General features: G+C 43.4%; 1 protein-coding gene and 1 long non-coding RNA gene across 5 annotated transcripts in view; one reads left to right on the top strand and one right to left on the bottom strand.

The window, feature by feature from the left end:
- GRIPAP1 (GRIP1 associated protein 1) overlaps positions 1-9,471 on the bottom strand; it is a 23,676-nt gene extending 14,205 nt beyond the window's left edge. For 2 of the 4 annotated variants that reach the window (XM_049107766.1, XM_025468701.3), the window contains exons 1-8: positions 9,323-9,471; positions 7,339-7,405; positions 7,136-7,197; positions 6,116-6,142; positions 5,184-5,291; positions 1,886-2,036; positions 654-838; positions 402-449 (exon numbers count right to left, since the gene is read on the bottom strand). In XM_049107766.1, coding sequence (XP_048963723.1) covers positions 402-449; positions 654-838; positions 1,886-2,036; positions 5,184-5,291; positions 6,116-6,142; positions 7,136-7,197; positions 7,339-7,405; positions 9,323-9,364 — 690 coding nt within the window. In that variant the 5' untranslated portion in view covers positions 9,365-9,471. Of the gene's footprint in view, positions 1-401; positions 450-653; positions 839-1,885; positions 2,037-2,232; positions 2,361-5,183; positions 5,292-6,115; positions 6,143-7,135; positions 7,198-7,338; positions 7,406-9,322 lie in introns of those variants that run through there. The other 2 variants (XM_049107765.1, XM_025468704.3) reach the window with 2 other exon arrangements.
- LOC125754705 (uncharacterized) lies at positions 9,392-19,481 on the top strand. The gene is made up of 3 exons (XR_007409490.1): positions 9,392-9,526; positions 16,665-16,889; positions 17,714-19,481. It is a non-coding gene; the product is annotated as an uncharacterized LOC125754705 (long non-coding RNA).
- Positions 19,482-25,980: the final 6,499 nt, after the last annotated feature.

The following is a 25,980-nucleotide window of genomic DNA, read 5'->3' on the forward strand; positions in this document are numbered from 1 at the left end:
ATGCAGGAAGCCTGACGTGGGACCCGATTGCGGGTCTCCAGGATCATACCCCAGGCAGAAGGCAGCACCAAACCACTGGGCCACCAGGGCTGCCCTAAATAAAATATTTTTTTTAGAAAAAAGCCAATAGTCTATAAATGCTTGGATGGATGGATAAACCAGGAGAGCTGAGAGGACACAGGAGGGAGAGATGGGGCTTGCCATCCACAAGACAGAGGAACCACCTTAGTTTCTTCCATGTCGAAAGCAACTCAGATATAAATGTGAGTTTCTCCATTTCACAGATGATGAAACTAAGGCTTTGACATGGAGTAGGTACTCTGCTCCTTATACCCTGCCAGGGGAAGCATGGTAGGTGGGGAGTGGGGTGGGGAGAAAGTCCAGGGAAAGCTCAGCCCTACCTTAGCAAGCTCCTCCTGTAGTCTGGATGTTTCAGCCTGCTTTGAGCTCTGTGGGGAAGGAGGAGGGAGAGAGTTAATATCAGCAAAAGGGGAGTTAAGGCTTGTGCCTTCCCCTGCCCTCCTGCCCCACTAATCCATCAGCCCACGAGTTGGTGATGTTGGTGATGTCACAGACATCTCCATGTGACCATAGGCAGACCTAGGGCACCTGCCTGCCTCCTGCCACCCCAGCCCCAACAGGGTCAGACTCACCTCCAAGCCTTGCAATTGCTCCCAGAGCAATCTCTTTTCTTCCTTCTCCATTTCCCACTTCAACTCCACTTCCGCCAATGGCATGGGGGCTGGGACGGTGGAGGCTTGGCCCCCCGGGGGGTCTCCTTGGCCCTCACTGGCAGGTTGGGATCTCCTAGCCTCTTTCCCATAGCGCTCTTGCAGGGCTGGTGGGTAGAACATAAGTATATGATGGGTGAGGTGGTCTCTGAAGACCCTTGCCATGCTTCAAGTAGATGGAAAAGTGGGCCTTGGACCCCTCAGGTAGAACAGACCCTGCCCCAAATGACCAAAAGCCAACAAGACAAAGGCTCAGCCCCATCCACACTCCTCATAAATCTTTTAGGCCCTACGGGATCCCTGAGTGGCTCAGTGGCTTAGCGCTTGCCTTCGGCCCAAGGTATGATCCGGGAGACCTGGGATCGAGTGTCACATTGGGCTCCCTGCATGGAGCCTGCTTCTCCCTCTGCCTGTGTCTCTGTGTCTCTGTGTCTCTGTCTCTCTCTCTCTCTCATGAATAAATACAAAAACCTTTAAAAAAATCTTTTAGGCCCCACCATCCACTGAAACCCCGTCTACCATCAAATCAGTCCAAGCTGGTTTCCTGAGCCCCACTCCCTGCACCCCAGGCCCCACCCATAGCCCTCCAAGGTGCCGCCTACCATCCTCTATCTGCTACTTACAGCTGAATTCTATAACCTCCTAATCCTCAACCCAACCTACAAAGTCTCCCTCCTGATCACCGAAATACAACCCACCACACAAGCCCCAGCAACTCTCCAAACATCCCCACATTGGGACCCTCCCACACTCTACCAAGGTTTCTTTGAGCCTTCATCCCAGACCCCATTGACAATCTGGGCTCAGAGTTTTCTGAAAGTTCCTTCATTCACTTTCTCTGTTTAGCAAACAGCTCCTTTCTGATGTTCAATCTGCTAACCTGTAACATTTGGTAGGTACCAGGCACTGAACCCAACTCAGAAAGTTACCACTCATCATCTGAACTCTACTGGAATCTTCCAGGTGGCAGACATAACCACAAGCATTCTGTAGATGAGGAAGCTTTGGCTCAGAGGTGAAATGGCTTGTCTGAAGTTATACAGAGGTTCATGGCAGGGCCAAGCCTCATTCTGAAGCCCTACCCCTTCCTCCAGGGGGAAACACCCTGCTCAATCTCCGAGGTTCCCGCATCCCCAAGAGGGGCCTGTTTATACCTGCCACATTCTTCTGCAAGGCTGTGTTCTCTGCCTGCAGCCTCAGCAGCTCACCATCCACAAGACTCCCGGCTGGGGCAGCGCCTGCCCTGGCAGCTCCATCCTTCAGTTGCTGGTTCTCCCGCTCCAGCTGCTCCATCTGGCTGCAGAGCTGAGCAGGGGAGGAAGGAGAAGAGAAGCGGGGAATCAGAACAATATTTGCTGCAATATACATAGTGCTTGGCTAATGCACCTTACAGTTCACGTAATTCCTATAATGCCCGTGATGTAGGTGCTGTCGATACTCATTATCCCCACTTCACAGATAAGGACGCTGAGGCACAAATATCAGATAACTTCAAATTCACCTATCTGTTAAGTGGCAGAGTCAGAGGATTGAGGACATTGAGAATTTTCTGCTTGCCCGATGCCAACCTCATAGTCGTAATCCAAGACCCCAGGCAGGCTCCTACCAGAAGCTGCTAGTCCAGGATGTCAGCATCACAAACAGGCCCACTGACAGACCTCTTCTGTGAGGTGGGAGAGAGTGTCTGTGTCTGGGTGCCTGGACACCACAGACAGCTTTCAGGACATTTCCAAAGGCAGTGCTGCCCACAGCCCCTCATCGTCAGCCCTCAGCTTTGGAGAAATGTACAATGCAAATAAAACTAGGCCAGCCCCTTGCTCAACTCCTGGGGTTCTCACAGCGGTCCTGACAAGATCCCCTGTCTCCATTTTCAAATGAGAATACTGAGGTTCACAGAGAATTTTTATTCTCTTGCCTGGGATATTTTCTACCCAGAACACTATTCCTTTCATCCAGTTATTCACATGATTGGCTCCTTTGCGTCCTTCAGTGCTCTGCTCAAATGTCACCCTTGAAGTATTTCCCCAACATAGAAATTCCGACACTCTCTAGCACAGCACTCTGCTCATTTCTTCCTTACCTAGTACTAATTGCAATTAAATTGACCAAGTAAAAAAAATAAATAAAATTAAAAAAAATAAATTGACCAAGTATGTTTTAATTTCTTAAAGCTCTGCAAATACTTGGATTATAGATTGTGATTGACAATTACACTCTGTTCTATAACACCGAGTCACAAGCACAGATTCTGAAACCAGCCTGCTTGGTTTCACAGCTAATAAATGGCTGTGAACTCTGCCATTTATTAGCCATGTGGTCTTGAGACAAATTACTTCATCTCTCTGGGGCTTGGTTTTCCTTATCTGCTCAGTAGGGATACTAATGATATCCCACTGGCTCATTGTAAGAATAAATGAGTAATGTAGAGCACATTGAATAGGACCTGGTAGGCAGTAAGCACTGTGTAACTGTCAATCGTCTGTACCATTATATTTTTAAGATTTTATTTTTAAGTAATCTCTATACTCAATATGGAGCTCGAACTCACAACCCCAAGGTCAAGAACTGCATGCTCCTGAGCCAGCCAGGCACCTCTATTATTTTTTTCTAATGCATTATCTTTCTCCTCATCCCACATTCAGAATGTAGGCTACCCAAGAGTGGGAGCCATGTTGTGCTGTTCACAACTATTTCCAGGACGTAAAGCATGCCAGGGCTGCTCAGTAACTATTTACTGAAGAATAAATGGAGCTGAAATATTTTGGCAAGAAAGTGGTAGAGGCAGGCCTGTGAGCACTTCTGGTTCCCAGGAGGAGGAGGGGGATTATGAAGGAGGTTCTATACCTGGGCCAGTGCCTGGCTCAGGGCAGGTGCTGAGAAACACAAGCTGGATTGATGGAGGAATGCCTGTCTTTGCCTCATCCTAAAAGAACCACAATATCATTGAGGCTGGAGGCAGGAAGCAGTGAGAAGTGAGGCAATGGGGTCAGCTATTATGTGAGAACCAGGGGCTCTGAAGAGTCAGGGTCAAGGACCCACTTGGAGCTATTGCTTAAAGGAGTGATGCGGTAAGGCCTGCAAGTCAGGAGAACCTCTAGGGCATAAGGTGGTAGGAGAAACTAGAATCAAGGAGAACAGCAAGAAGGCTGAGGGAATAGAACAGATAAGAGGTAGTAAGGGCTGAGGTAGAGCAGGGCCACAGGATGATTCTGAGATTTTTAGGTAGTCAAAAAATATTTTAGAGGGAAAACGAATCAGTAATAATAAAAGAATATTATGAGTCGCTAATACCTACATAGCCAATACTACTACAAAGCTCTGTTATAAGTTGTTTACAGATATTAATCCATTCAATCCTCATAAAAGTCCCTGCAATGCGGGTGGCATCATTATCATTTCCAATTTAAACATCTTGGAAACAAGAAGCAGGTAGGTCAAGTCACTTGCTCAAGGTTACAGTTAGTAAAAGGTAGAGCCAAGAGTTTAATCTAGGTCTAATGGCTCTTAACTATTAGTTATTAAATCACCTCTTTTGAAATTGTACCTGTTTAAAGGTTGTTTTCATATTTTGTTTTTTAAGATCTTAAGTACTACATTCTCACATGGAGTCCTGAAAATACCATTCTTGTTGCCATAAAGATTTTTTTCCTTAAATAAACACTAAAACCTTAGAGACTTATTGACCATGGACATAGAAGATAGATAAGGAAACAACAACAGACAATATCTCTAACTCCCCAGTAGGTTTAGAAACAGCCAGGACACTATAATCATTGAAGAAATAGAATTATCCAATCCGGGATGAATTATCTAGAAGAATTAGAACCCCAGAGTTATATCAGATGAAGGGAAAGGAAGAGCAAAGGGAAGCAGCTAAAACATTTTTCTAGGGGATCCCTGGGTGGCTTAGTGGTTTAGCGCCTGCTTTTAACCCAGGGTGTGATCCTGGAGTCCCAGGATTGAGTCCCGCATCTGGCTCCCTACATGGAGCCTGCTTCTCCCTCTGCCTGTGTCTCTGCCTCTCTCTCTCTCTCTCTGTGTGTCTCTCACGAATAAATAAATAAATAAAATATTTAAAAAAAAATAAAATAAGACATTTTTCTGTCTCATGCTAAGCATAGGAACTTTACCTAAGACCCTCCAATAACCTGGAACTCCCTAGCATCATCTCCCAAATATACACAGGGGGACTTGAAGCTTAAAGAAAGAAATGATTTTGTCTGGAACCAGCTGTTGTCAAGGCTTGCAGCCTTCTAATCCCAGCATAGTGAGTGGCCCCATTTGTCAAATCACCACCCCCCCAGCACAGATCCAGGATCTGCTTCAGCACCATGGACAGTGATCCAGGGCCAGCCTCTGTCCACCACCTTCAGCTGCCCTTCAGCTTCAGCCCAGGGGCCCCTACCCCTCGGATCCCCCTGGATCCCCCTCGGTTGTCCCAGGCACCAGCACCTTGCTGAACTCTGCCATAAGCGTGCTGTTCTGCAAACGAAAGTCCTCCTCTTGGCTGTGAAGCTTTGCCTGCAGCATCTCATTTTCACTCAGCAGCCCCTCGACTTCCTGCAGTGACAGACATGGGCCAGGTCTCGAATAAGGACAGAAAAAATGGAGAGATAGGGCAAAGAAACAGACAGGGAGAAAATGACGGTGGAGGGTGAGGGGAGGAACGTAGGGCCCAGACAATGAGATGGGAGAAATCAGGAGATACAGGGAAGGAGAGAGACAGACATGAGAGGGTAGAAAGAAGGGAAGATACACATGGGAGGAGAGAGGGACACGAGGGGAGACAGTGGGAGGAAAGAGAAGGGGAGACAGAAAGAGGCGAGAGAGGAGGAAGAGAGAGAAGGAGAAAGGGGGATAGGGAAGGAGAGAGGGATGGAAGAGTGAGAGAGAAAAAAGAAAAGGCAGGAAGAGAGATAGGAACAGAAAGATCAATGGGAGGGAGAACAGGACAGAAGGAAGAGAGAGAGGGTCAGGGAAAGAAATGAGTCAGGAAGAGACAAGGAATGGAGGGGGGAGAAAGAAACAAGGAGTCAGAGAGAGAAAGAAAGGGAAAGAAGAAAAGGGAAATGATGACAGATGGGAACAGGTGAGGGAGAGAAAAAGTGAACGTTGGGGAGAGAAGCAAGAGTCAGAGAGGAACAGGAAGGCAGGCATAGAGAGCCTCAGAGAGGACAGCCAGAAAGGGAGAAGGAATGACAAAGAGACACGGAATGAGACAAGCACAGGAAAATAAAGACAGACATACAGACACATGGCAGTGAGGTAGACACAGATGCAAGTGCACACACAGAGAAAGAAAGGCCAGTACCAGGAGATCCCAGCATACAGAAATATCGTCCCTCAGACTTCCAGACACATTCACCCACCATGGGTCCCCTTACCTGAGCTTTCTTGCTCTTGCTCAGTGCCTAAAGGTGAGGGGTGGGAAGAGAGATAAGGTGAACAGAGATGGACTCCCTCACTAGGGTATGGAGACATTGTGGCAAGTGTCGGGGGTGGGGGCAATGATGATTGGTTGGGGGATGTGTCTTCAACCACAGAATTTGCATGAAATATATAGTCCACAGGAATAATGAGAGTGAGTGAGTGAGTGAATGCATCCTGCTTACACGCTTTCCTCTAAGCACTTGAGTATTCAACCTTAGTATTCAATACTAAGCACTAGTATTCAACCCTTCATGGGCTGATTCTCTAGGCTCAGAAACTGTGGGTGCATTGCTACAGTGGTCCAAATGCATCTACGTGGATCCTTCTCATGTACCATGAAAACTGCTGTTCCTTTGCTGAGCAGCTGAGGGCACTGCCATGTGGGGCAATCAGCACCCCACCACAGAGAAGCCCAGCTTCCTGACTGCCAGATTTTCTGTACCATATGTTCCTACATCTAACAAATATTTATAGGGTACATAACACTGAACTGTGTGTAGGGACAGAGCAGTGAAGAAAGAGGCTTTCCTTTGAAAGCCTTTAATGCCTTGAGGGACCATAATAGGTTATATGCTATTTCATCTTCAGACCATCTGAGAGGTAGGTCTAGTCTCACTTTACCAACAGGACCAGGAAGGGGATGGGATGTGAGAGCACAAGGTAGAAGTGTGAGTGAAGAATAGAAGGTAGATTCAAGGCAGATTCACCTACGGATGTTACTATGTAGTTAGAAGTCAGTGAATGAGACTGAATAATTGAAATAGAAAATGCATTAAGAGTAAATTAAAATCAATTGATAATTAAGCAGGATTAGATAAAATTAGCAAACTATAGAGACTTCCATGAGAGCGTTTTGAATGACTAATGGCAGCATGTACCATTAGGCCTGCTTCCCTGTAGTTGTTCACTGGATAGATGAATGAGTCAGTTGGCTACAGGGAAGCATGGGTGGGCGAGTGGGTGAAGGGAGGTACCTTCTGAGCTTTGCTGAACTCCTTATCCAGGTAGGCGACCTTCTGTCGAAGACTGGTAAGCTCTGGTGGGGGGAAAGCAGGGAGTCTCAGCCTCAGTCAGGGGCAGGAAGCTGAAAGGTCTTCCTGCCAGGCCTCTGAGGTGTTTTTCCCTTGGCTTCTGTCCTCCAAAGCCACCCCCATCTAATGAGACCCTCTGGGCTCACCAACGCCATTCTTGCGTAGTTCATCTGAAAGCTGATAGTTATTTGTTCGGAGCTCCAGGAGCTGAGCCTTGGGGGAAGAAGGGAAAGGAAACAACTTGGTCAGGAATGTGCCCCTATTTTCACCAAGAGGAAGCCAATCCCCTGAGCCCCATGGACCCTACCACCCTCCACATGCCTCTTTAGCTGCTCCTTAAGACCAAGCATGCTGTATCCTAAGTGAGCCTCCAGCCCCTCAGCCCCTGTTCCCCCTTCTCTGGCTCAACTTATAACCACAGCTAGCCTCATTCTTCCATCTCTCCCCTTCCAATTCACTCTGCACTCAGGCCACAACAGTACTGATCCAGTCAGGTTCTTGTTCCCACATGTTCTGTGGTTCCCCATGCCTAAATGATAAAGTTCTCCCTCCTCATCCTGGCTGACCTCATCAGACACTAAACATTGTTCTAACTACCTCTCTGTCATGGAAGAGTGTTGTTGATCCTCTTGGCCAGACGTGGAGGCCTCTGAGTATAGGGGCATAGGGGCCTGCATTCCTCCCTCTTTTCAGGGGAACAGGGCCTGGTATTCTCCTGTCTAACTTACACTAAGCTGGGGACTGCCTGGGGTCCTCACCCACAAAGCTCTCAAAACACATCCAGATCCCTTTTAAGAATTAAGGGAAAATTGAAGTATGGGCCACTCCAAACAGCTTACCCCTTCCTAACAGCCCTGTTCTTCCCAAACCTACTATTCCTTACCCCACCAGGATCTTTCCCTCCTTCCATGGGACCAGCCTTCACCTCCCTGGTGGTCTGCTTAAGGTCAAAGGGCTTGGCCCCTACAGAGCCCCTTGGCCCTGTTACTACTCTACTGTACCCAATAATCTGTCTTTCCCTGTCTTGAGCCAATTTGTACACGCTTGGCACCCACATAGAAGCCATATCTGTCATAGCCAACCGGTTTTTTCCCTCACTAATGGCCCAATTAAATAAATTTTCCTCACTCAAAGGCCCCCCACATCCCTCAAGACCCCCCCAGTCATGATCCAAATGGGATGGTCCTACATCCTTCAGGGTCTCTCCTCCACAAAGCCTTGGGTGGGCCAGCTGGATTATTCTTACTCACTTAGATCTCTCGGCACAAGTTACAGGTTGTACACACACACAAAATCCAATGGTCTTCCCCAGTAAGAACTCTCTCAACAAGGGCCTACTCTGGCCTTTCATCCCATTCCAGAGTCGTCCCCAAAAGAATCAAGTGGTCACGGTACCCAATTGGGGTATCTCCCCAAAGCCCAGTGGTTTCCCCTCCGTGTGGTCCAAGGTGTCACTCTAACCTCTTCTGGTCCTCTCTCCAACACAGGAATTAATGGTATTACCCATTCAGGGTCCTCTTCAACCCAGGCCTAATGGGACCACCCCTGATCATTCAAAGGTACTGCCCCCTCTTAGGATCCACTACCAGCACTCACACAAGATATCCACCTCCCATAAACAATAACAGCATGTAGGGTCTTTCCTAAGTCCCTGGCATAGTGGTATCTCCCACAAACATTTCCACCTTCCACAGGGCAATGGTACTGCCCTCTCAAGGGCTCCCCCCACCATGACGCAAATGGCCCAACGTCTGCTTCCTTCCTCTCCAGACAAAATGGTTTCGCCCTCTCAAGATCTCCTTCCCTCAAAACCCAATGTTATCATCCCCTGCCCATGGTGTCCCCACACGGGCCCAGAGGTGTCGTCCCCTCCAGGTCTGAGTAAGGTATCGCTCACTCTAGGACTCTCTCCTCCGCCCACAAAGCTCACAGACGGCAACCCCTCAGAGCCCAATAATATCTTGGAATACAACAGTTTCACCCCTTAGAGCCTCAGTTTCCCTTCTCCAGACCAACCCCTTAGACTCAAGGTCCACCCCAACCAACCCCTTCTCAGAGCCGGTGGCACGACCTCTCTCTACCCCGCCCCCCATCGCCTAGCGCGGTGGTCTTTTCCCCGGCGAGCGGCACCTGCATCCGCTGAAACTCCTCCTCAGACAGAGCTTGCGCCATGTTCCTCCCCCACCCCCCCCCGACAGCCTTCTGCGCAGACGCAGTTCGTCCCTCCTGTCAGGATTCGGGGCGGATCAAACCACTGGCCAGGAATGGAGGGGAAGGAGTCTACTCCAGAAGTTCAGTACTTTGGAGCCGGAGAGAAGAGAGTGAAACTGACAGGTCAGGTGAATTGAAATTTAATGTTTTACCGCAAACTAGGTCATCTGACCTGGCTTTTGAGCTCTCATAGACCACCCATTGTGATGCGATACTGTGGCCTCCCGGTGTCATGGGTGGACTCGTCGCTAGGGAAGTGTTTGCCGACAGAAAGTCCCCCTTCCGCCGTACTCCTTTAATGAGAACGGTTGACTTATAACCCCAGAAATGAAAGCGGAAGCTTTGCGCTGGGCTTGTTCCCGCCCCCTTTCGAGTGACCCCAGAGTGAAATCCTGCCTCTAGTGAAGCCCTCGGCTTTTTTTTTTTTTTGAGATTTGACGCTGATTATAACATGATGTCGTACATCATATTAGGTAAAGGATCTGGCTACAAATAAATTTAAAATTCCCGAAAGGAAAGAAGGGCAAATGAATGAACCGAAAAAGCCTAGTTTAAAAAACAAAATAAAACAAAAACAGGATGGTTAAACTCTCCCAACATCCAAATAAGTAGTAAAATGCATTATAAGCCTCTCTTGTGTTTTCTGGCCCGCTATGCAAACTCCGCCACCCAAGCAGTAGTTTGTATCTGGGAAAGAAAAACATTAGAGAGCATGTTTAAAGTCATACCACTACTAGCATTCTCCCTATTTTCTTTATTTGGGGGGGGTCAGTAACTTAATTATTATCTCATTTTAAATGTACAGGAAAACTAGAATGGTACAAGGAAATTTCTTATGCCCTTGGCCCAGATTTATCAATTGTTTACATTTTACCACCTTTATCATTCTTTCTTTTTAAATTTTTTTTAAATTTTTTATTTATTTATGATAGGCACACAGTGAGAGAGAGAGAGGCAGAGACACAGGCAGAGGGAGAAGCAGGCCCCATGCACCGGGAGCCTGACGTGGGATTCGATTCCGGGTCTCCAGGATCGCGCCCTGGGCCAAAGGCAGGCGCCAAACCGCTGCGCCACCCAGGGATCCCTTTATCATTCTTTCTATTTAAAATTTCTGAACCAGGACAGCCCCGGTGGCTCAGCGGTTTAGCTCCACCTTCGGCCCAGGGCCTGATCCTGGAGTCCCGAGATCGAGTCCCACATCAGGCTCCCTAGGTGGAGCCTGCTTCTCCCCCTGCCTGTGTTTCTGCCTCTCTCTCTGTGTCTTTCATGAATAAATAAATAAATAAATAAATAAATAAATAAATAAATAAAATCTTCTTTAAAAATAATAAAATTTCTGAACCATTGGCTCCAGTATTTATTGACAATTTTTTATCTTTTTTTTTAATTTTTTAAAATTTATTATTTATGATAGTCACAGAGAGAGAGAGAGAGAGTCAGAGACATAGGCAGAGGGAGAAGCAGGCTCCATGCACCGGGAGCCCGACGTGGGATTCGATCCCGGGTCTCCAGGATCGTGCCCTGGGCCAAAGGCAGGCGCCAAACCGCTGCGCCACCCAGGGATCCCAATTTTTTATCTTTTTAAAAGATTTATTTATTTATTCATAGCGAAAGAGAGGCAGAGACACAGGCAGAGGGAGAAGCAGGCTCCAGGCAGGAAGCCCGATGATGGGACTCGATTCCGGGTCTCCAGGATCACACCCCGGGCTGCAGGCGGCGCTAAACCGCTGCGCCACTGGGGCTGCCCTCATTGACAATTTTTTAATGCCAACATTCCTTTGGTACTTATTAATTGCAATTCTACTGTAGGGAAGAGCTTTCTTTTCTCCCTCATTTATGTATGTATATCTGTACAGAATTATTTTATTAAATAAATTATAATCACTATCATTTTTTCCTTTGATGCCCAAACTGTCCCAGATTTGGCCAGTGGGAGCTCCTTCAAATTGACTTCTGAGTCCTGTGACATGCCCCCATCAGTTTGGGTTTTGGGATTTTTTTGTGTTTTTTTTTTTTTTCAGTTTCTTGTTGGCACTAGAAGATGCTTGACTCACCATATTCTTTTTTAAAACCTAAATTCAATTAATTAATGTATAGTGTATGATTAGTTTCAGAGGTAGAGTTTAGTGGTTCATCAGTTGCATATCACACCCAGTGCTTATTACATCAAGTACCCTCCTTGATTCCCATTACCCAGTTATCCCATCCCCCCACTACCATCTCCTCCAGCACCCCTGTTTGTTCCCTAGAGTTAAGAGTCTCTTTTTTTAAAGATTTTATTTATTTGTTCATGAGAGCCACAGATAGAAAAGCAGAGACCTAGGCAGGGGAAGAAGCAGGCTCCCTCCGGGGAACCTGAGGCAGGACTCAACCCCAAGACCCCAGGATCAGGACCTGAGCCAAAGGTAGATGCTCAACCACTGAACCACCCAGGCATCCCGAGTTAAGTCTCTTATAGTTTGTCACCCTCTCTGATTTTGTCTTATTTTATTTTTCCCTCCCTTTCTCTATGATCCTGTTTTGTTTCTTACATTCCACGTAAGTGAAATAATATAATTGTCTTTCTCTGATTGACTTATTTTGTTTAGCATAATACCCTCTAGTTCCATCCACATCGTTGCAAATGATAAGATGTCATTTTTTAAAATATTTTACTTATTCATGAGAGACACAGAGAGGCAGAGACATAGGCAGAGGGAGAAGCAGGTTCCCTGAGGGGAACCTGATGCAAGACTCAATCCCAGGACTCTAGGATCGTGACCTAAGCCAAAGGTAGACACTCAACCACTGAGCCACCAGGTGTCCCAGATTTCATTTTTTTTTTTTTTTTGATGATGATGATTGAGTCTACAGACTCACTTTATTCTTTTTCAGCCCCAGTTGAGAAGTGTTCATTGCTACTAGGACGTAATTGTTTCTAGGCTCTCTCAGTGTACAGAGCTAGGAAATAAATGTATGTATTCTAATCCATCTAGTTATACATATATGTTTATATATTTTTCTATATATGTTTTGAAAACATAAATTCATTACTAATACCTTACATTTCAACCCACCAACACAAGGTTCATTCTAGTTTTTCTCACATTCCATATTTGTAAATCCCTTCTCCAGTGGAAAGAAACCTGGCTCTCATTATCCACAATAAACTTACTTATTTGTATAATCATATAACCATTAAGTAACTAGAACTTCTAAACCATAAGACTGCAAAAAACAAACCTACCAATTAGAGGTCATTGTCTTACACTCTCTTGTCTTTAGGCTCATGGCAGTCTATAGTCAAAATACTGGGTTTAACAAGCTTCAATATTTGATACAGTTCCTTTTGTCTTTAATCTGATGGTAGTCAAAATACTGTGTTCAAGAACTACTTAGGTTAGTTCTCCTCCTTGCCTCCTTCAATTAGGCTGTGTGATTCATTTGAAATACAGTCAGATTCCTTTGTTTCTGTTAGAATTTCATTTTGCCCCTCCCACCGTTGTTGAGGTAACCAGTCTACTTACTTTCTGGTTTATCCTTTCTGTGTTTCTTTTTGCTCAAATGAGGAGATATATGTATATGTATATTATCTTATTTATCCTACATGAAGGGTAGTGTGCTTTGCATTTCTCATTTGATATGACCTCCTTTCCCTCTCACAGCTACACAATACCCCACTTTGTAGACATATCATAATTTAACCACTCTCCTATGTTTGCCCATTTAGGTTATTTCCAATGTTTTCCAATTATAAACAATGCCCAAAAGAATGCCTTTATACATGTATGTAATTTTGTATGTTCTGAGGTGTATCTTTAGGGTAAATATATAGGACTAGGATTGTTGCGTCACAAAGTACATATGTAGCGGTGCCTGGGTAGCTCAGTTGGTTAAGCATCTGCCTTTGGCTCAGGTGATGATCCGGGGATGCTGGGATTGAAGCCCCATGTCTGGCCCCATGTCTGGCTCCATGTCTGGCTCCTTGCTCAGCAGGAAGTATGCTTCTCCCTCTGTCCCTACCCCTGCTCATGCTCTTTCTCTCAAATAAATGTTTAAAAAATCTTTTTAAAAAGTTCATATGGGAACGCCTGGGCGGCTTAGCGGTTGAGCACCTGCCTTCTGCCCAGGGCATGATCCTGGAGTCCCGGGATCGAGTCCCACATTGGGCTCCCTGCATGGAGACTGCTTCTCCCTCTGCCTGTGTCTCTGCCTCTCTTTCTCTCTGTCATGAATAAATAAATAAATAAATAAATAAATAAATAAATAAATAAATAATTTTTTTTAAGTTCATATATTGTTTTGTTAGGTATGTCCAAATTTCCTCCCCAAAGGGCTGTTCCATTTTATTTCCAAAAGCAATGCGCTTGACAGCCTGTTTCCCCACAGCCTTTCCAACAGACTGTGTTGTCATATTTAAAATTTTTCTCTGATCTGAGAGGTAAGAAACGGTATCTCATTGAAGGGGTTTTTTTGTTTGTTTTGTTTTAGTTTTGCCCTCATTTTCATAGGGGTAAATAATTTGCCTGCTGTGGAAAAGTATTTTCAGCCAGCGCTCCTTTTCTTCCTTTTATAATTTCATGAACCTTATTGAGATGCTCTCCCTCTCCCTTCCCCCCACTTATATATATATAGTTAAAAGATAAACTGAGGCATATTAAAAAGTTTAAGAGTTTATTTGAGCACAAATCTATTTGAATAATGCAGCATCTAATCTAGCAGATGTAAAAGAGCCCCAAGAGTCTGTACAAAATGAAAGACATTTATGGCCAAGAGGGAGCAGAAATAAGGAAATTTTCTAATCAGAAAACATTGGGTTGGTTATTGCAAGGTTACTTTCCTTTAGGGGAGGGCAGGAATTTGTCAGAAAGACTACCAAACTAGTGCTGATCAGGTGATTCCTGATTGACTGGTGTAAGATTCCATATCTGGGAGAACCAAAACTGTCATTAAGTCTTGATTTGGTGATGTGGGGCTTAGCATAAGCAACTCCATTCTGAGCCTGCTGTCTTTTATATATATATATATATTACACTTAAGGGTACAGTTCAGTGAGTTTTGACAAATGTATACAACTCTGTAGCCACTATCACTATCTATGATATATAGAACATTTTCATCACCCTCCAGGAGATTCCTTTGCATCCCTTCCCACACACACCCCACCTCAGGCAACCACTAATTTTCTTTCTGTCACTGTAGATTATATTTGTCTTTTTTAGAGTTTCAGAAAAATGGAATGAGACAGTATGTACTCTTTTGTATCTGGCTCCTTCACTCAGCATAATGATTTTGAGATTCATCCAACTTGTCACATTTCAGTACTTTTTCCCTTTTTATTGATGAATACAATTCCATAGTATGAATATTTCACAATACAATTCCATAGCATGGATATCCATTCTCTCAGTGTAGTTTTAATTTGTGTTTCTCTAATTATGAGTGAGTTTACACTTTTCACATATTTAAGGGTCATGTTAGTATCCTTTTTAAATGAGTGAATTCTCTGTTCACATCTTCTGCCCATTTTTTAAAAAATATTTTATTTATTTATTCATGAGAAACAGAGAGAGAGAGAGAGGCAGAGACACAGGCAGAGGGAGAAGCAGGCTCCACGCAGGGAGCCCGACATGGGACTCGATCCCAGGTCTCCAGGATCAGGCCCTGGGCCAAAGGCAGGCGCCAAACCTCTGAGCCACCCAGGGATCCCTTCTGCCCATTTTTCTACAGGCTTTTTTTTTTTTACCTTTCCCCCTCAATTTTCTTTTTTATAAATTTTTATTTATTTATGATAGTCACACACACACACACACACACACACACAGAGAGAGAGAGAGAGAGGCAGAGACATAGGCAGAGAGAGAAGCAGGCTCCATGCACTGGGAGCCCGACGTGGGATTCGATCCCGGGTCTCCAGGATCGCGCCCTGGGCCAAAGGCAGGCGCCAAACCGCTGCGCCACCCAGGGATCCCTCCCCCTCAATTTTGAAGAGTTCTTTGTATATTGAGGACACAAACATTTTACTGTGCTAGATGTTGCATGCATTTTCTCCCAGATTGTCAGTTGTCTTTTGAACTTTTTACAATCATAGGATCTTGGAAATAGAGATATGTATACTAACCCATGTATACACATATATCTATAATGATTTCCATATCTATGTATCTGTATATATTTTAAGACAAACATGAATTCACACTGATATTCCAGTGCCACATGGCTCATTTTATTTCTTCTTGCCTATCTATGTCCTCCCACTCCAACCAGGAGAAACCTGGCTTCAACCATCCACCACCCATTTACTTAATTACTAAATTGCAGTAAACAGGTATAGCAACATCAGAATTGTTAACTTGTATCTCTGTGGGAAATAACGTTACCCAAACTGAGTTAAATGCTTTCCTGTGGTTCCTTTTATCCTTAACATGGGAGTTTCCAGTCAAAATACCATTTTCCAAGGTTACTTAGGTCAGCATGTCTTTTCCCGCCCCCTTCAGTGAGGCCATGTCATTTATTTGTAATACAGTTAGATTATGTTATCACAGTCTGCATTCCATCCTGAGATTACCTGATCTGCTGGTTGATTTTTTAAATTTTTCATATATTAAGATTCATTTTTTGTGCTATAAATATCTATAGGTTTTGATAAACACATTTTTAAAAAGATTTTTATTTATTTATTTGAAAGAGAGAGTGAGCATGAGAGAAAGAGAAATCACAAGTAGGGGGGAGGGGGAGAGGGAGAAGCAGAGTCCCCGCTGAGCAAGGAGTCCAATAAGGTACTCTTTCCCAGGACCCTGGATCATGATCTGAGCGGAAGGCAGACGCTTAATTGACTGAGAAACCCAAGCACCCGACAAACACATTTTAAAGTTTTCTACACATAGATTTTCCCCCCACATTTCTCATTAGTTTCCTTTTTAAGATATATTATCTTCATTGTTGGTATTGTAAGTGGGATTTTTCTCTATCATTACATCCTCTAACTGGGTATTATTTGTATATATGAAAGTCATTGACGTCTTTTTTTTTTTACGCCTTTTTTTTAAAGATTTTATTTTAGGGGTGCCTGGGTGGTTCAGTGGGTTAAGCGTCTGCCTTTGGCTCAGGTCATGATCCTGGCGTCCTGAGATAGAGCCCCACAGCAGGTTCCCTGCTCAGTGGAGAGCCTGCTTCTCCCTCTCCCATTCCCCCTGATTGTGCGCGCTCTCTCTCTCTGTCAAATAAATAAATTAAAAAATTTTAAGATTTTATTTGTTTTTTAAACTTTGTTTATTTTTAGTAATCTCTACACCCAATGTGGGGCTCGAACTTACAACTCTGAGTTCAAGAATCACATACTCTTCTGACTGAACTAGCCAGACATCCCTAAAAATTTCATTTTTAAGTAATCTCTACACCCAACATGGGCCTTGAAGTCACAGCCCGGAGATCAAGAGTCGCACCCCAGAAATACCCACCATTTGCTTCAACGTGGATGGAACTGGAGGGTATTATGCTGAGTGAAGTAAGTCAATCAGAGAAGGACAGTGTATGTTCTCATTCATTTGGGGAATATAAATAATAGTGAAAGGGAATATAAGGGAAGGGAGAAGAAATGTGTGGGAAATATCAGAAAGGGAGACAACATAAAGACTCCTAACTATGGGAAACGAACTAGGGGTGGTGGAAGGAGAGGAGGGCGGGGGGGTGGGGGTGAATGGGTGACGGGCACTGAGGGGGGCACTTGACGGGATGAGCACTGGGTGTTATTCTGTATGTTGGTAAATTGAACACCAATAAAAAATTAATTTATTTTAAAAAACTCCTATAATAAAATAATATGTGAAAAAAAATAAAATAAAATAAAATAAAATAAAATAAAATAAAATAAAATAAAAGAGTCGCACCCCAGGCATCCACTAACTGAGCCCGCCATTGACTTATTTTTTTAAGTTTATTTATTTATTTATTTATTTATTTATTTATTTGAGAGAGTGGGAGGAGGGATCACAGAGGGATAGTGAGAGGGAGAGCAGACTCCCCACTGAGCAGGGAACCTGAATGGCGCTTGATCCCAGGACCCTGAAATCAAGACCTGAGCCCAAGGCAGATGCTGAACCTTAACTGAATGAGCCACCCAGGCGCCCTGGCCAGTGACTTCTTTATGTTAATTTTATATCCCTCCACTTTGCTGAATACTTTTATTGTTGTAATTTTATCGCTGGTTTTCTAGAGTTTGCCAGGTACAAAATCATATCATCTGAAAATAAAGATATCTTTATTTCCTCCTTTCCAGTTAGTATACCTCTAATTGATTTCTCTCGTCTGATTACCATTTTCCACTAACAGGAAGCAGAGCTCCTTGTTGAAATGGTTGATTGCAGGGCTGGGGCAAGGAAAGTACAAGATGAATCTGGAGCATCTTGTTTTACCATCCATTGAATGAAATTGAATTTAAAAAGAATCCATGAAGGGGATGCCTGGGTGGCTCAGCGGCTGAGTGTCTCTGCCTTCAGCTCAGGGTGTGATCCTGGAATCCTGATCAAGTCCTGCATCAGGCTCCCTGCGAGGAGCCTGCTTCTTCCCTTGCCTATGTCTCTGCCTCTCTCTGTGTGTATCTCTCCTGATTAAATAAATAAAAAATCTTACCAAAAAAAAGTAAAAAAAAAAAAAAAAAAAAAGAATCCATGAGTTCCAACTGATCTAAATAGATGAATGGAAGACAAGGAAAAACTCCCTAACAGTGGATTCCCAACTACTAAATGTAGAAGAAATGACCGAATTAAAAAGAAATCACTATATGGCAAACACCACTGTAATAATTATTTCAGGCAAGAATCATTAGTGGGTGCTAAAACTAGTGGGTGAAAGTATGATGAGGAACACTATATTTACATAGTTAAGAATCTCCCCACAAATTACATCTGAATTCTACTGAGGAAAAGGGTAACTTTATGGGAGAGAAACCCGGTAGATGCCACTTTTGTCAAGTGCACAACATTAACATCATCAATATGGGAACAAACTGGTATTTTGTGCCTCTTTGTGTGACGCACTGAGAAAGATCCTTCACTTCTGTGGATGTTTCTGCCAAAAATTCAAACCTGATTCTAATCACAAGAAAATATCAAGCAAACCCCACGTGAGGGACATGCTATAAAATAACAGTTTGTACTCTTCAAGAACATCAAGGTCATTAAAAAAAACAACAAAGAAAAGCTGGGGAAGTGATCCAGATTTAAGGAGATTACAGGAACATGACAACTGAATGTAATATGTGATTCCAGATTAAATTCTGTACCAGAAAAAAAGATACAGGATTCTACTATATTTTTACTATATTTACTATATATTTTTATTGTACTATAAAGAATGTCAGTAGGACAGTTGGCAAACTTTGAATAATGTCTGTAAAATAGATAATAGGATTATATCAGTGTTACTTTATTTCGATAATGATACTGTGGTTATATAGGGGAATATCTTGCTCCTATATATCTTTGAACAGGAAAGAATTAACAGAGCAGGCCTGAGACTGGCTATCCTTACAAAGACTTGATTGAAAAGTTAGCCCTTAAAAAAAAAAAAAAGAAAAGAAAAGTTAGCCCTTGACTGGCATCTGGAAACGTGGCTGATACACAGTTCCATACAATTATATAAAGCTTTTTCTAAATGATAAGAATGGTTCACTGTGCCAAACCATTTGTACAGTGTGATTTATGCTGAGCACCTGCATTCCTTCAGAGAGTCTGGAATTTGGGTACGTGCTAAGTAGAGGGTGACTAGTAACTAACCCCCAGTGAAGACCTTAGGCACCGAGTCTCTAATGAGCTTCCCTGGGAGACAACACATCACATGTACTGTCACAACTCAGTGCTGGAGAAATTAAATGCATCCTGTGTGACTGCACTGGGAGAGGACTCTTAGAAGCTTGTACCTGGGGGCACCTGGAAACTTAGTGGTTGAATATATGCCTTCAGCTCAGGTCGTGATCCTGGGGTCCTAGGATTGAGTCCCACATCGGGCTCCCTGTGAGTAGCCTGCTCCTCCTCCTGCCTATGTCTGCCTCTCTCTATGTGTCTCTCATTGATAAATAAATAAAATCTTAAAAAAAGAAGCTTGTGCCTGGTTTCCTTTGGACTTCAGCCCATATTGCTTTTCCCTTTGCTCAAGGGAAGTGGACAGACTAAGGAAGTCTGTGCATGAATTTCTCCAGATTCTACCTGTGTCCTTTTTTCTGGTTGATCTGTCATGTGTCTATCCTTTCACTGTAATAAACCTTAGCTAAGAGTACAACTGTATGCTGAATCTTACTATAAGTCCTCCTACTGAATCACTAAACTGGGGGATGGTTTTGGGGACCCCTGACACAAATATACACACATACACAGAAAGAAAATGATAAAGGAAAGTGACAAAATGTTAACATAGGAGCATCCCAATAAAGGGTATACAAGAATTGTTATTTTGTAACTTTTCTGTAAATCTGAAATTATTTCAAAATAAAAATTTTTAAAGATTATTTATTTATTTGAGAGAGAGAGAGAGAGTGCATAAGCATAGAAGAGGGATAGAGGGAGAGGGAGAAGCAGACCCCCCACTGAGCAGGCAACCCAATGTGTGACTCCATCTCAGAACTCTGAGATCACAACCTGAGCTGAAGGCAGATGTTTAGCTAGCCACCCAGGCGCCCTCAAAATAAAAACTTTAGGGATCCCTGGGTGGCGCAGAGGTTTAGCGCCTGCCTTTGGCCCAGGGCGCGATCCTGGAAACCCAGGATCGAATCCCACATCGGGCTCCCGCTGCATGGAGCCTGCTTCTCCCTCTGCCTGTGTCTCTGCCTCTCTCTCTCTCTCTCTCTCTCTCTCTCTCTCTCTCTCTCTGTGTGTGACTATCATAAAAAATTTTTAAAAAATAAAAAAAATAAAAATAAAAACTTTAAAATGGAAATGAAATCAAATCTGTATCCTAAGTGAGTGCATTGCTTATTGCTAGAAGTATATCTACTTCCAGGTCCTCTCCACGAACATAGGTGGGAAATACACACACACACAGTTCTCTTTCTCTATCTTATCTAAAATCTTGAGTTCATCTTGTTACCTCTAATTCCAGTTCAATACTTCAGGGTACATTCTTCTCTTCCTCCATCCATATTTATAACTTCCTTCTTATATTTGTAATTCTGTTAGTAAGTAACCTACCCATTATTTCTAACATATTGTTTCCTGAAGCCTAGATTACACAAAAGGGATTTGGGGAATTGTTAACCCATACTTCTAGGAAAGCAAATCTATTTATTAGAGATCAATATTTATTTACAGGCTTATTTATTTATTTGTTTGTTTATTTATTTATTTATTTTTAAAGAGAGAGGGGTGCCTGGGTGGATCAGTTGGTTAAGTGTCTGCCTTCCGCTCAGGTCATGATCTTAGGGTCCCAAGACAGAGCCCCATGTCGGGCTCCCTGCTCAGCCAAAATCTGGATTCTCCCTCTCCATCTGCCCCTAGAGCCCCCCAAGGCCCTCCCCCACTCGTCCTCTCAGAAGTGCGCCCTCTTTCTCAAATAAATAAATAAATAAATAAATAAATAAATAAATAAATAAATATAAAATCTTAAAAAAAAAATAAAGAGGGAAGGGGAGAGGGGCAGAGGGAGAGAAAGAATCTTAAGCAGCCTCCATGCCCAGGATGGAGCCCAATACCCGCTCGATATGACGACCCTGAGATCACCACCTGAACCAAAACCAAGAGTCCCATGCTTAATTGAGCCACCCAGGTACCCTTACAGGCATTTTTTAAAATTCCATTTATTTATTCATGAGAGACACAAAGAGAAGCAAAGCCATAGGCAGGGGGAGAGGCAGCCTCCATGCAGGGAGCCCGAGGTGGGACTAAATCCTGGGACTCTAGGATCACGCCCTGAGCCAAAGGCAAATGCTCAACAGCTGAGCCACCCAGGCGTCCCTTTTTTTAAATTATTTTTTTATTTTTTTAACCTACAGGTGTGTTATGTTATGCTATGTTATGTTAAGATTTTATTTATTTATTCATGAAAGACATGGAGAGGGATCCCTGGGTGGCGCAGCGGTTTGGCGCCTGCCTTTGGCCCAGGGCGCGATCCTGGAGACCCGGGATCGAATCCCACGTCGGGCTCCCGGTGCATGGAGCCTGCTTCTCCCTCTGCCTGTGTCTCTGCCTCTCTCTCTCTCTCTCTCTATGTGTGGCTATCATAAAAAAAATAATAATAAAAAGAAAGACATGGAGAGAGAGGCAGAGACATAGGCAGAGGGAGAAGCAGGCTCCCTGCGGAGAGCCCCATGTGGGACTTGATCCCACGACCCTGTGATCATGCCCTGAGCCAAAGGCAGACGCTCAACTGCAGAGCCACCCAGGTGTCCCCCGCTATGGGCATTTTAAAGGTAAAATTTCCATATAGTAGGGATGCCTGGGTGGTTCAGTGGTTGAGTGTCTGCCTTTGGCTCAGGGCGGGATCCCAGAGTCCGGGATTGAGTCCTGCGGTGGGCTCCCTGCTCCCTGTGAGGAGCCTGCTTCTTCCTCTGCCTGGGTCTCTGCATCTTTCTCCCTGTGTCTCTCATGGATAAATACATAAATCTTTTTAAAAAATTTCCATACAGTAAAATTCACAAATCAAAATTTATACCATCCTGACAAATGATGAATATATTCAAGTAGCCCATACCCCTATCAAGATATAGAGTATTTCATAACCCCTAGAAACTTCCCTCCTACTCCTTTTCCAGTCAATCCCTTCCTGCATGCAGCAATTACTGTTCTGAGTTGTTTGGGGGGAGGCATGTGGATGTTCAATTGTTCCATCATTTGTTGAAAATATTATCCATTCCAGGGGCACCTGGGAGGCTCAGTCAGTTGAGCATCCAACTCCTGATTGCAGCTCAGGTCATGATATTGGGGTCATGGGGTCGTGAGATTGAACTCCAGGTTGAGCTCTGTGCTGGGCTTGCAGCCTGCTTGAGGTTCCCTCTTTCCCTGCTCCTCCCTCTCCCCACTTGTACTCTCTCTCTCTAAAAAAAAAAAAAAAAAAAAAAAAAAAAAAAGGAAAGAAAGAAAAAAATATTATCCAATCTGCACTGCCTTTGTATGTTTTGTAAAAGTCAATTGACCAGATGCCTCGGTGGCTCAGATGGTTGAGCAACTGGCTCTTGACTTCAGCTCAGGATCCTGGGATAGAGCCCTATGCTGAGCTCTAGACTCAGTTTTGAATCTACCTGAGATTCTTCCCTTTCTCTTCTCTCTCTTCCTCTGCCCTTCCCCCCGCTAGCATGTGCATGCTTCCTCTCTCTCTTAAATAAATAAATAAATAAATAAATAAATAAATAAATAAATAAATAAATAATTTTTTAAAAATGTCAATTGGCCATATATGTGTGGGTCTATTTCTGGAGTTTCTATTTTCTTTCATTGATACGTGTTGTCTGGACACCAATACCACAATGTCTCGATTCATATAGTTTTACAATAAGTCTTGAAGTCAGGAAGTCCTCTAAATTTGTTCTTGCTTTTCTAAGTTGTTTTTTTTTTTTTTTTTTTGACTACACCTATCATGGGGCTTGAACTCATGACCTCAATATCAAGAGTTGCATGTTCTTCCAACTGAGCTAGCCAGGCTCCTCTCTAAATTGTTTTGGTCCTTTTCATTTCCATATGAATTTTATTTTTATTTTCTTAAAATATTTTATTTATTTACTCACAAGAGACACACACACACACAGAGGCAGAGACACAGGCAGAGGAAGAAGCAGGCTCCATGCAGGGAGCCCGATGTAGGACTCGATCCTGGGACTCCAGGATCATGCCCTGAGCCACAGGCAGATGCTCAATCACTGAGCCACTCAGGCATCCCTCCATATGAATTTTATAATCTGGGCAGCCCGGGTGGCTCAGCAGTTTAGCGCCGCCTTCGGCCCGGGTCCTGATCCTGGAGACCTGGGATCGAGTCCTGAGTCAGGCTTCCGGCACGAAGCCTGCTTCTCTCTCTGCCTGTCTCTACCTCTCTGTCCCTGTGTCTCTCATGAATAAGTAAATGAAATAAAAAAAAAAAGAATTTTAGAATCTGCTTGCCAATTCTACAAAATATGCTAGGATTTTGAGTGAGATTGCATTAAATATATAGATCAATCATGAGAGAGTTTACATCTTACTATGACTGAGTCTTATGATCCATGAACCTGGTGTATCTGTCCACTTATTAAATCTTTAATTTCTCTCAGCAAAGCTTTGTACTCAGTGTATAGGTCTTATACATGTACCTCCATATTTTTGATGGTACAATGAATGTTATTTTAAAATTTCAATTCCTTATGGGTCGTTGCTGGTATATAGAAATATAGTTAAATGTGTATATTGATCTTGTATCCTGCAATCTTAAAGTCACTTATAAGTTCTAGTGGGGTTTTTTGATATCCCATGATTTTTCTACATAGATGAATACATATATACATGTCACTTCCAAGTAAAGACAGCTTCATTTCTTCCTTTCCAATCTGTATACAACTTTTCTTTCTTTCTTGCCTTTTCCATGGACTGTCCCTCCAGTACAATCTTGAATTGAAGTGATGAGAGTGGACATCCTTGCTTTCTTCCTGATCTTAGGGGGAAGGGCATTCGGCCTTACACCATTAAGTTTGATTAAGTTTGATATTACTACCATTTGCAATGATATGGATGGAGCTAGAGAGTATAATACTAGGCAAAATAAGTCAGTCAAAGAAAGACAAATACTATACGATTTCACCCCTATGTAGAGTTTAAGAAACAAAACAAATGAACAAAGGGGAAAAAGAGAGAGAGAGAGAAAAGCAAGCCAAGAAATAGACTCTTTCTCTCCGTCCCTTTTTTTTTAAACAGACTCTTAACTACAGAGAACAAACTTGGTTACCAGAGCGGGGGTGGGGGGGCCGGGGGGGGGCAGTAAATAGATGCTGAGGATTAAGGAGTGCACTTCTTGTGATGAGCACCAGATGTTGTATAGAAGTGTTGAATCACTCTATTCTATGCCTGAAACTGCTATTATACTGCATGTTGACTAACCAGAATCAAAATTAAAACTTAAAAAAAGTTTGACATTACTATAGGTTTTTGTAAATGCTCTTTATCATGATGAAGATATGTTACCTTTTATTTCTAGTTTTCTAAGAGCTTTTTTAAAAATCAGGAATGGATGATGAATTTTTGTCAAATGCTCTTTCTGCATTGTTGAGATGATCATGGGTTTTGCTTGCATTCTTGGAGTAAATTCAGTTTTGTCTTGATGTATTATCTTTTGTATATATTGTTGGATTTGATTTACTAAAATGTTGCTAAAAACTTTTGCGACTCTGTGAAGGATACTTGTGTATACACTTGACTCTTTTTTAAAACTTTTAAGTTTTATTTTTTTTCAAAGATTTTTTTTTGAGAGGGAGAGAGAGAGAGAGAGAGGGCACAAGTGGGGGGGGGGGACAGAGGGAGAGGCAGGGAGCCAGATCTGGGGCTCAATCCCAAGACCCTGGGATCATGATCCGACCCAAGTTGAAGGCAGACGCATAACCCACTGAGCCACCTAGGCACCCCTTTTTATTTATTTTTTTTTAAGTAAGCTCTATGCCCAACATGGGGCCTGAACTCATCACCTGGGGACCGAGAGTCATATTCTCCACCCACTGAGCCAGCCAGGCACCCCTACAATTGACTATTGATCAGTGGGGTGGGGGCACTGACCCACTGCACAGTTGAAACTCCACATATAAATTTTGACTCCCCAAAACCTTAACCATTAATAGCCTACTGTTAACTGGAAACCTTATTGTTAATATGAACATCAATTAACACATATTATGTATATGTATTATATACCATATTCTTACAACAAAGTAAGCTAGAGAAAAGAAAATGTTATTAGGAAATTCAAAAGGAGGGATGCCTGGGTGGCTCAGTGGTTGAGCATCTGCCTTTGGCTCAGGTCGTGATCCCGGGGTCCTGGGATCGAGTCCCGCATTGGGCTCCCTGTGGGCAGTCTGCTTCTCCCTCTGCCTATGTGTCTGCCTTTCTCTGTGTGTCCTCATGAATAAATAAATAAAATCTTTTAAAAAAAGGAAATTTGTAAGAGAAAATACATACACAGTACTGTACAGTATTTATTTAAAAATCCACATATAAGTGGACATGTGCAGTTCAAACCCATGTTGCTCAAGGATCAACCATAATTTTCTTTTTTTTAAAGATTTTTTAATTTTTATTTATTCATAGAGATGGAGAGAGAGAGAGAGAGAGAGAGAGAGAGAGAGAGGGCAGAGAGAGAAGCAGGCTCCATGCAGAGAGCCTGAGGTGGGACTCAATCCAGGGTCTCCAGGATCACACCCTGGACTGCAGGCGGCACTAAACCGCTGCGCCACCAGGGCTGCCCTAATTTTCTTATTTTTAAAAAAGATCTATTTATCTGACAGAAAGACAGACAGATAGCACAGGGGGGAGGGGCAGAGGGAGAGGGAGAGAGAATATTAAGCAGACACTGCACTAATCTCAGAGCCCAACGTGGCACTAGATCCCACGACCCTGAATCATGACCCTGATATCACAACCCCAACCTGAAACCAAGAG

The sequence above is a fragment of the Canis lupus genome, chromosome X (assembly GCF_003254725.2).
Source record: "Canis lupus dingo isolate Sandy chromosome X, ASM325472v2, whole genome shotgun sequence".
In the NCBI taxonomy this organism is placed as follows: Eukaryota; Metazoa; Chordata; class Mammalia; order Carnivora; family Canidae; genus Canis; species Canis lupus.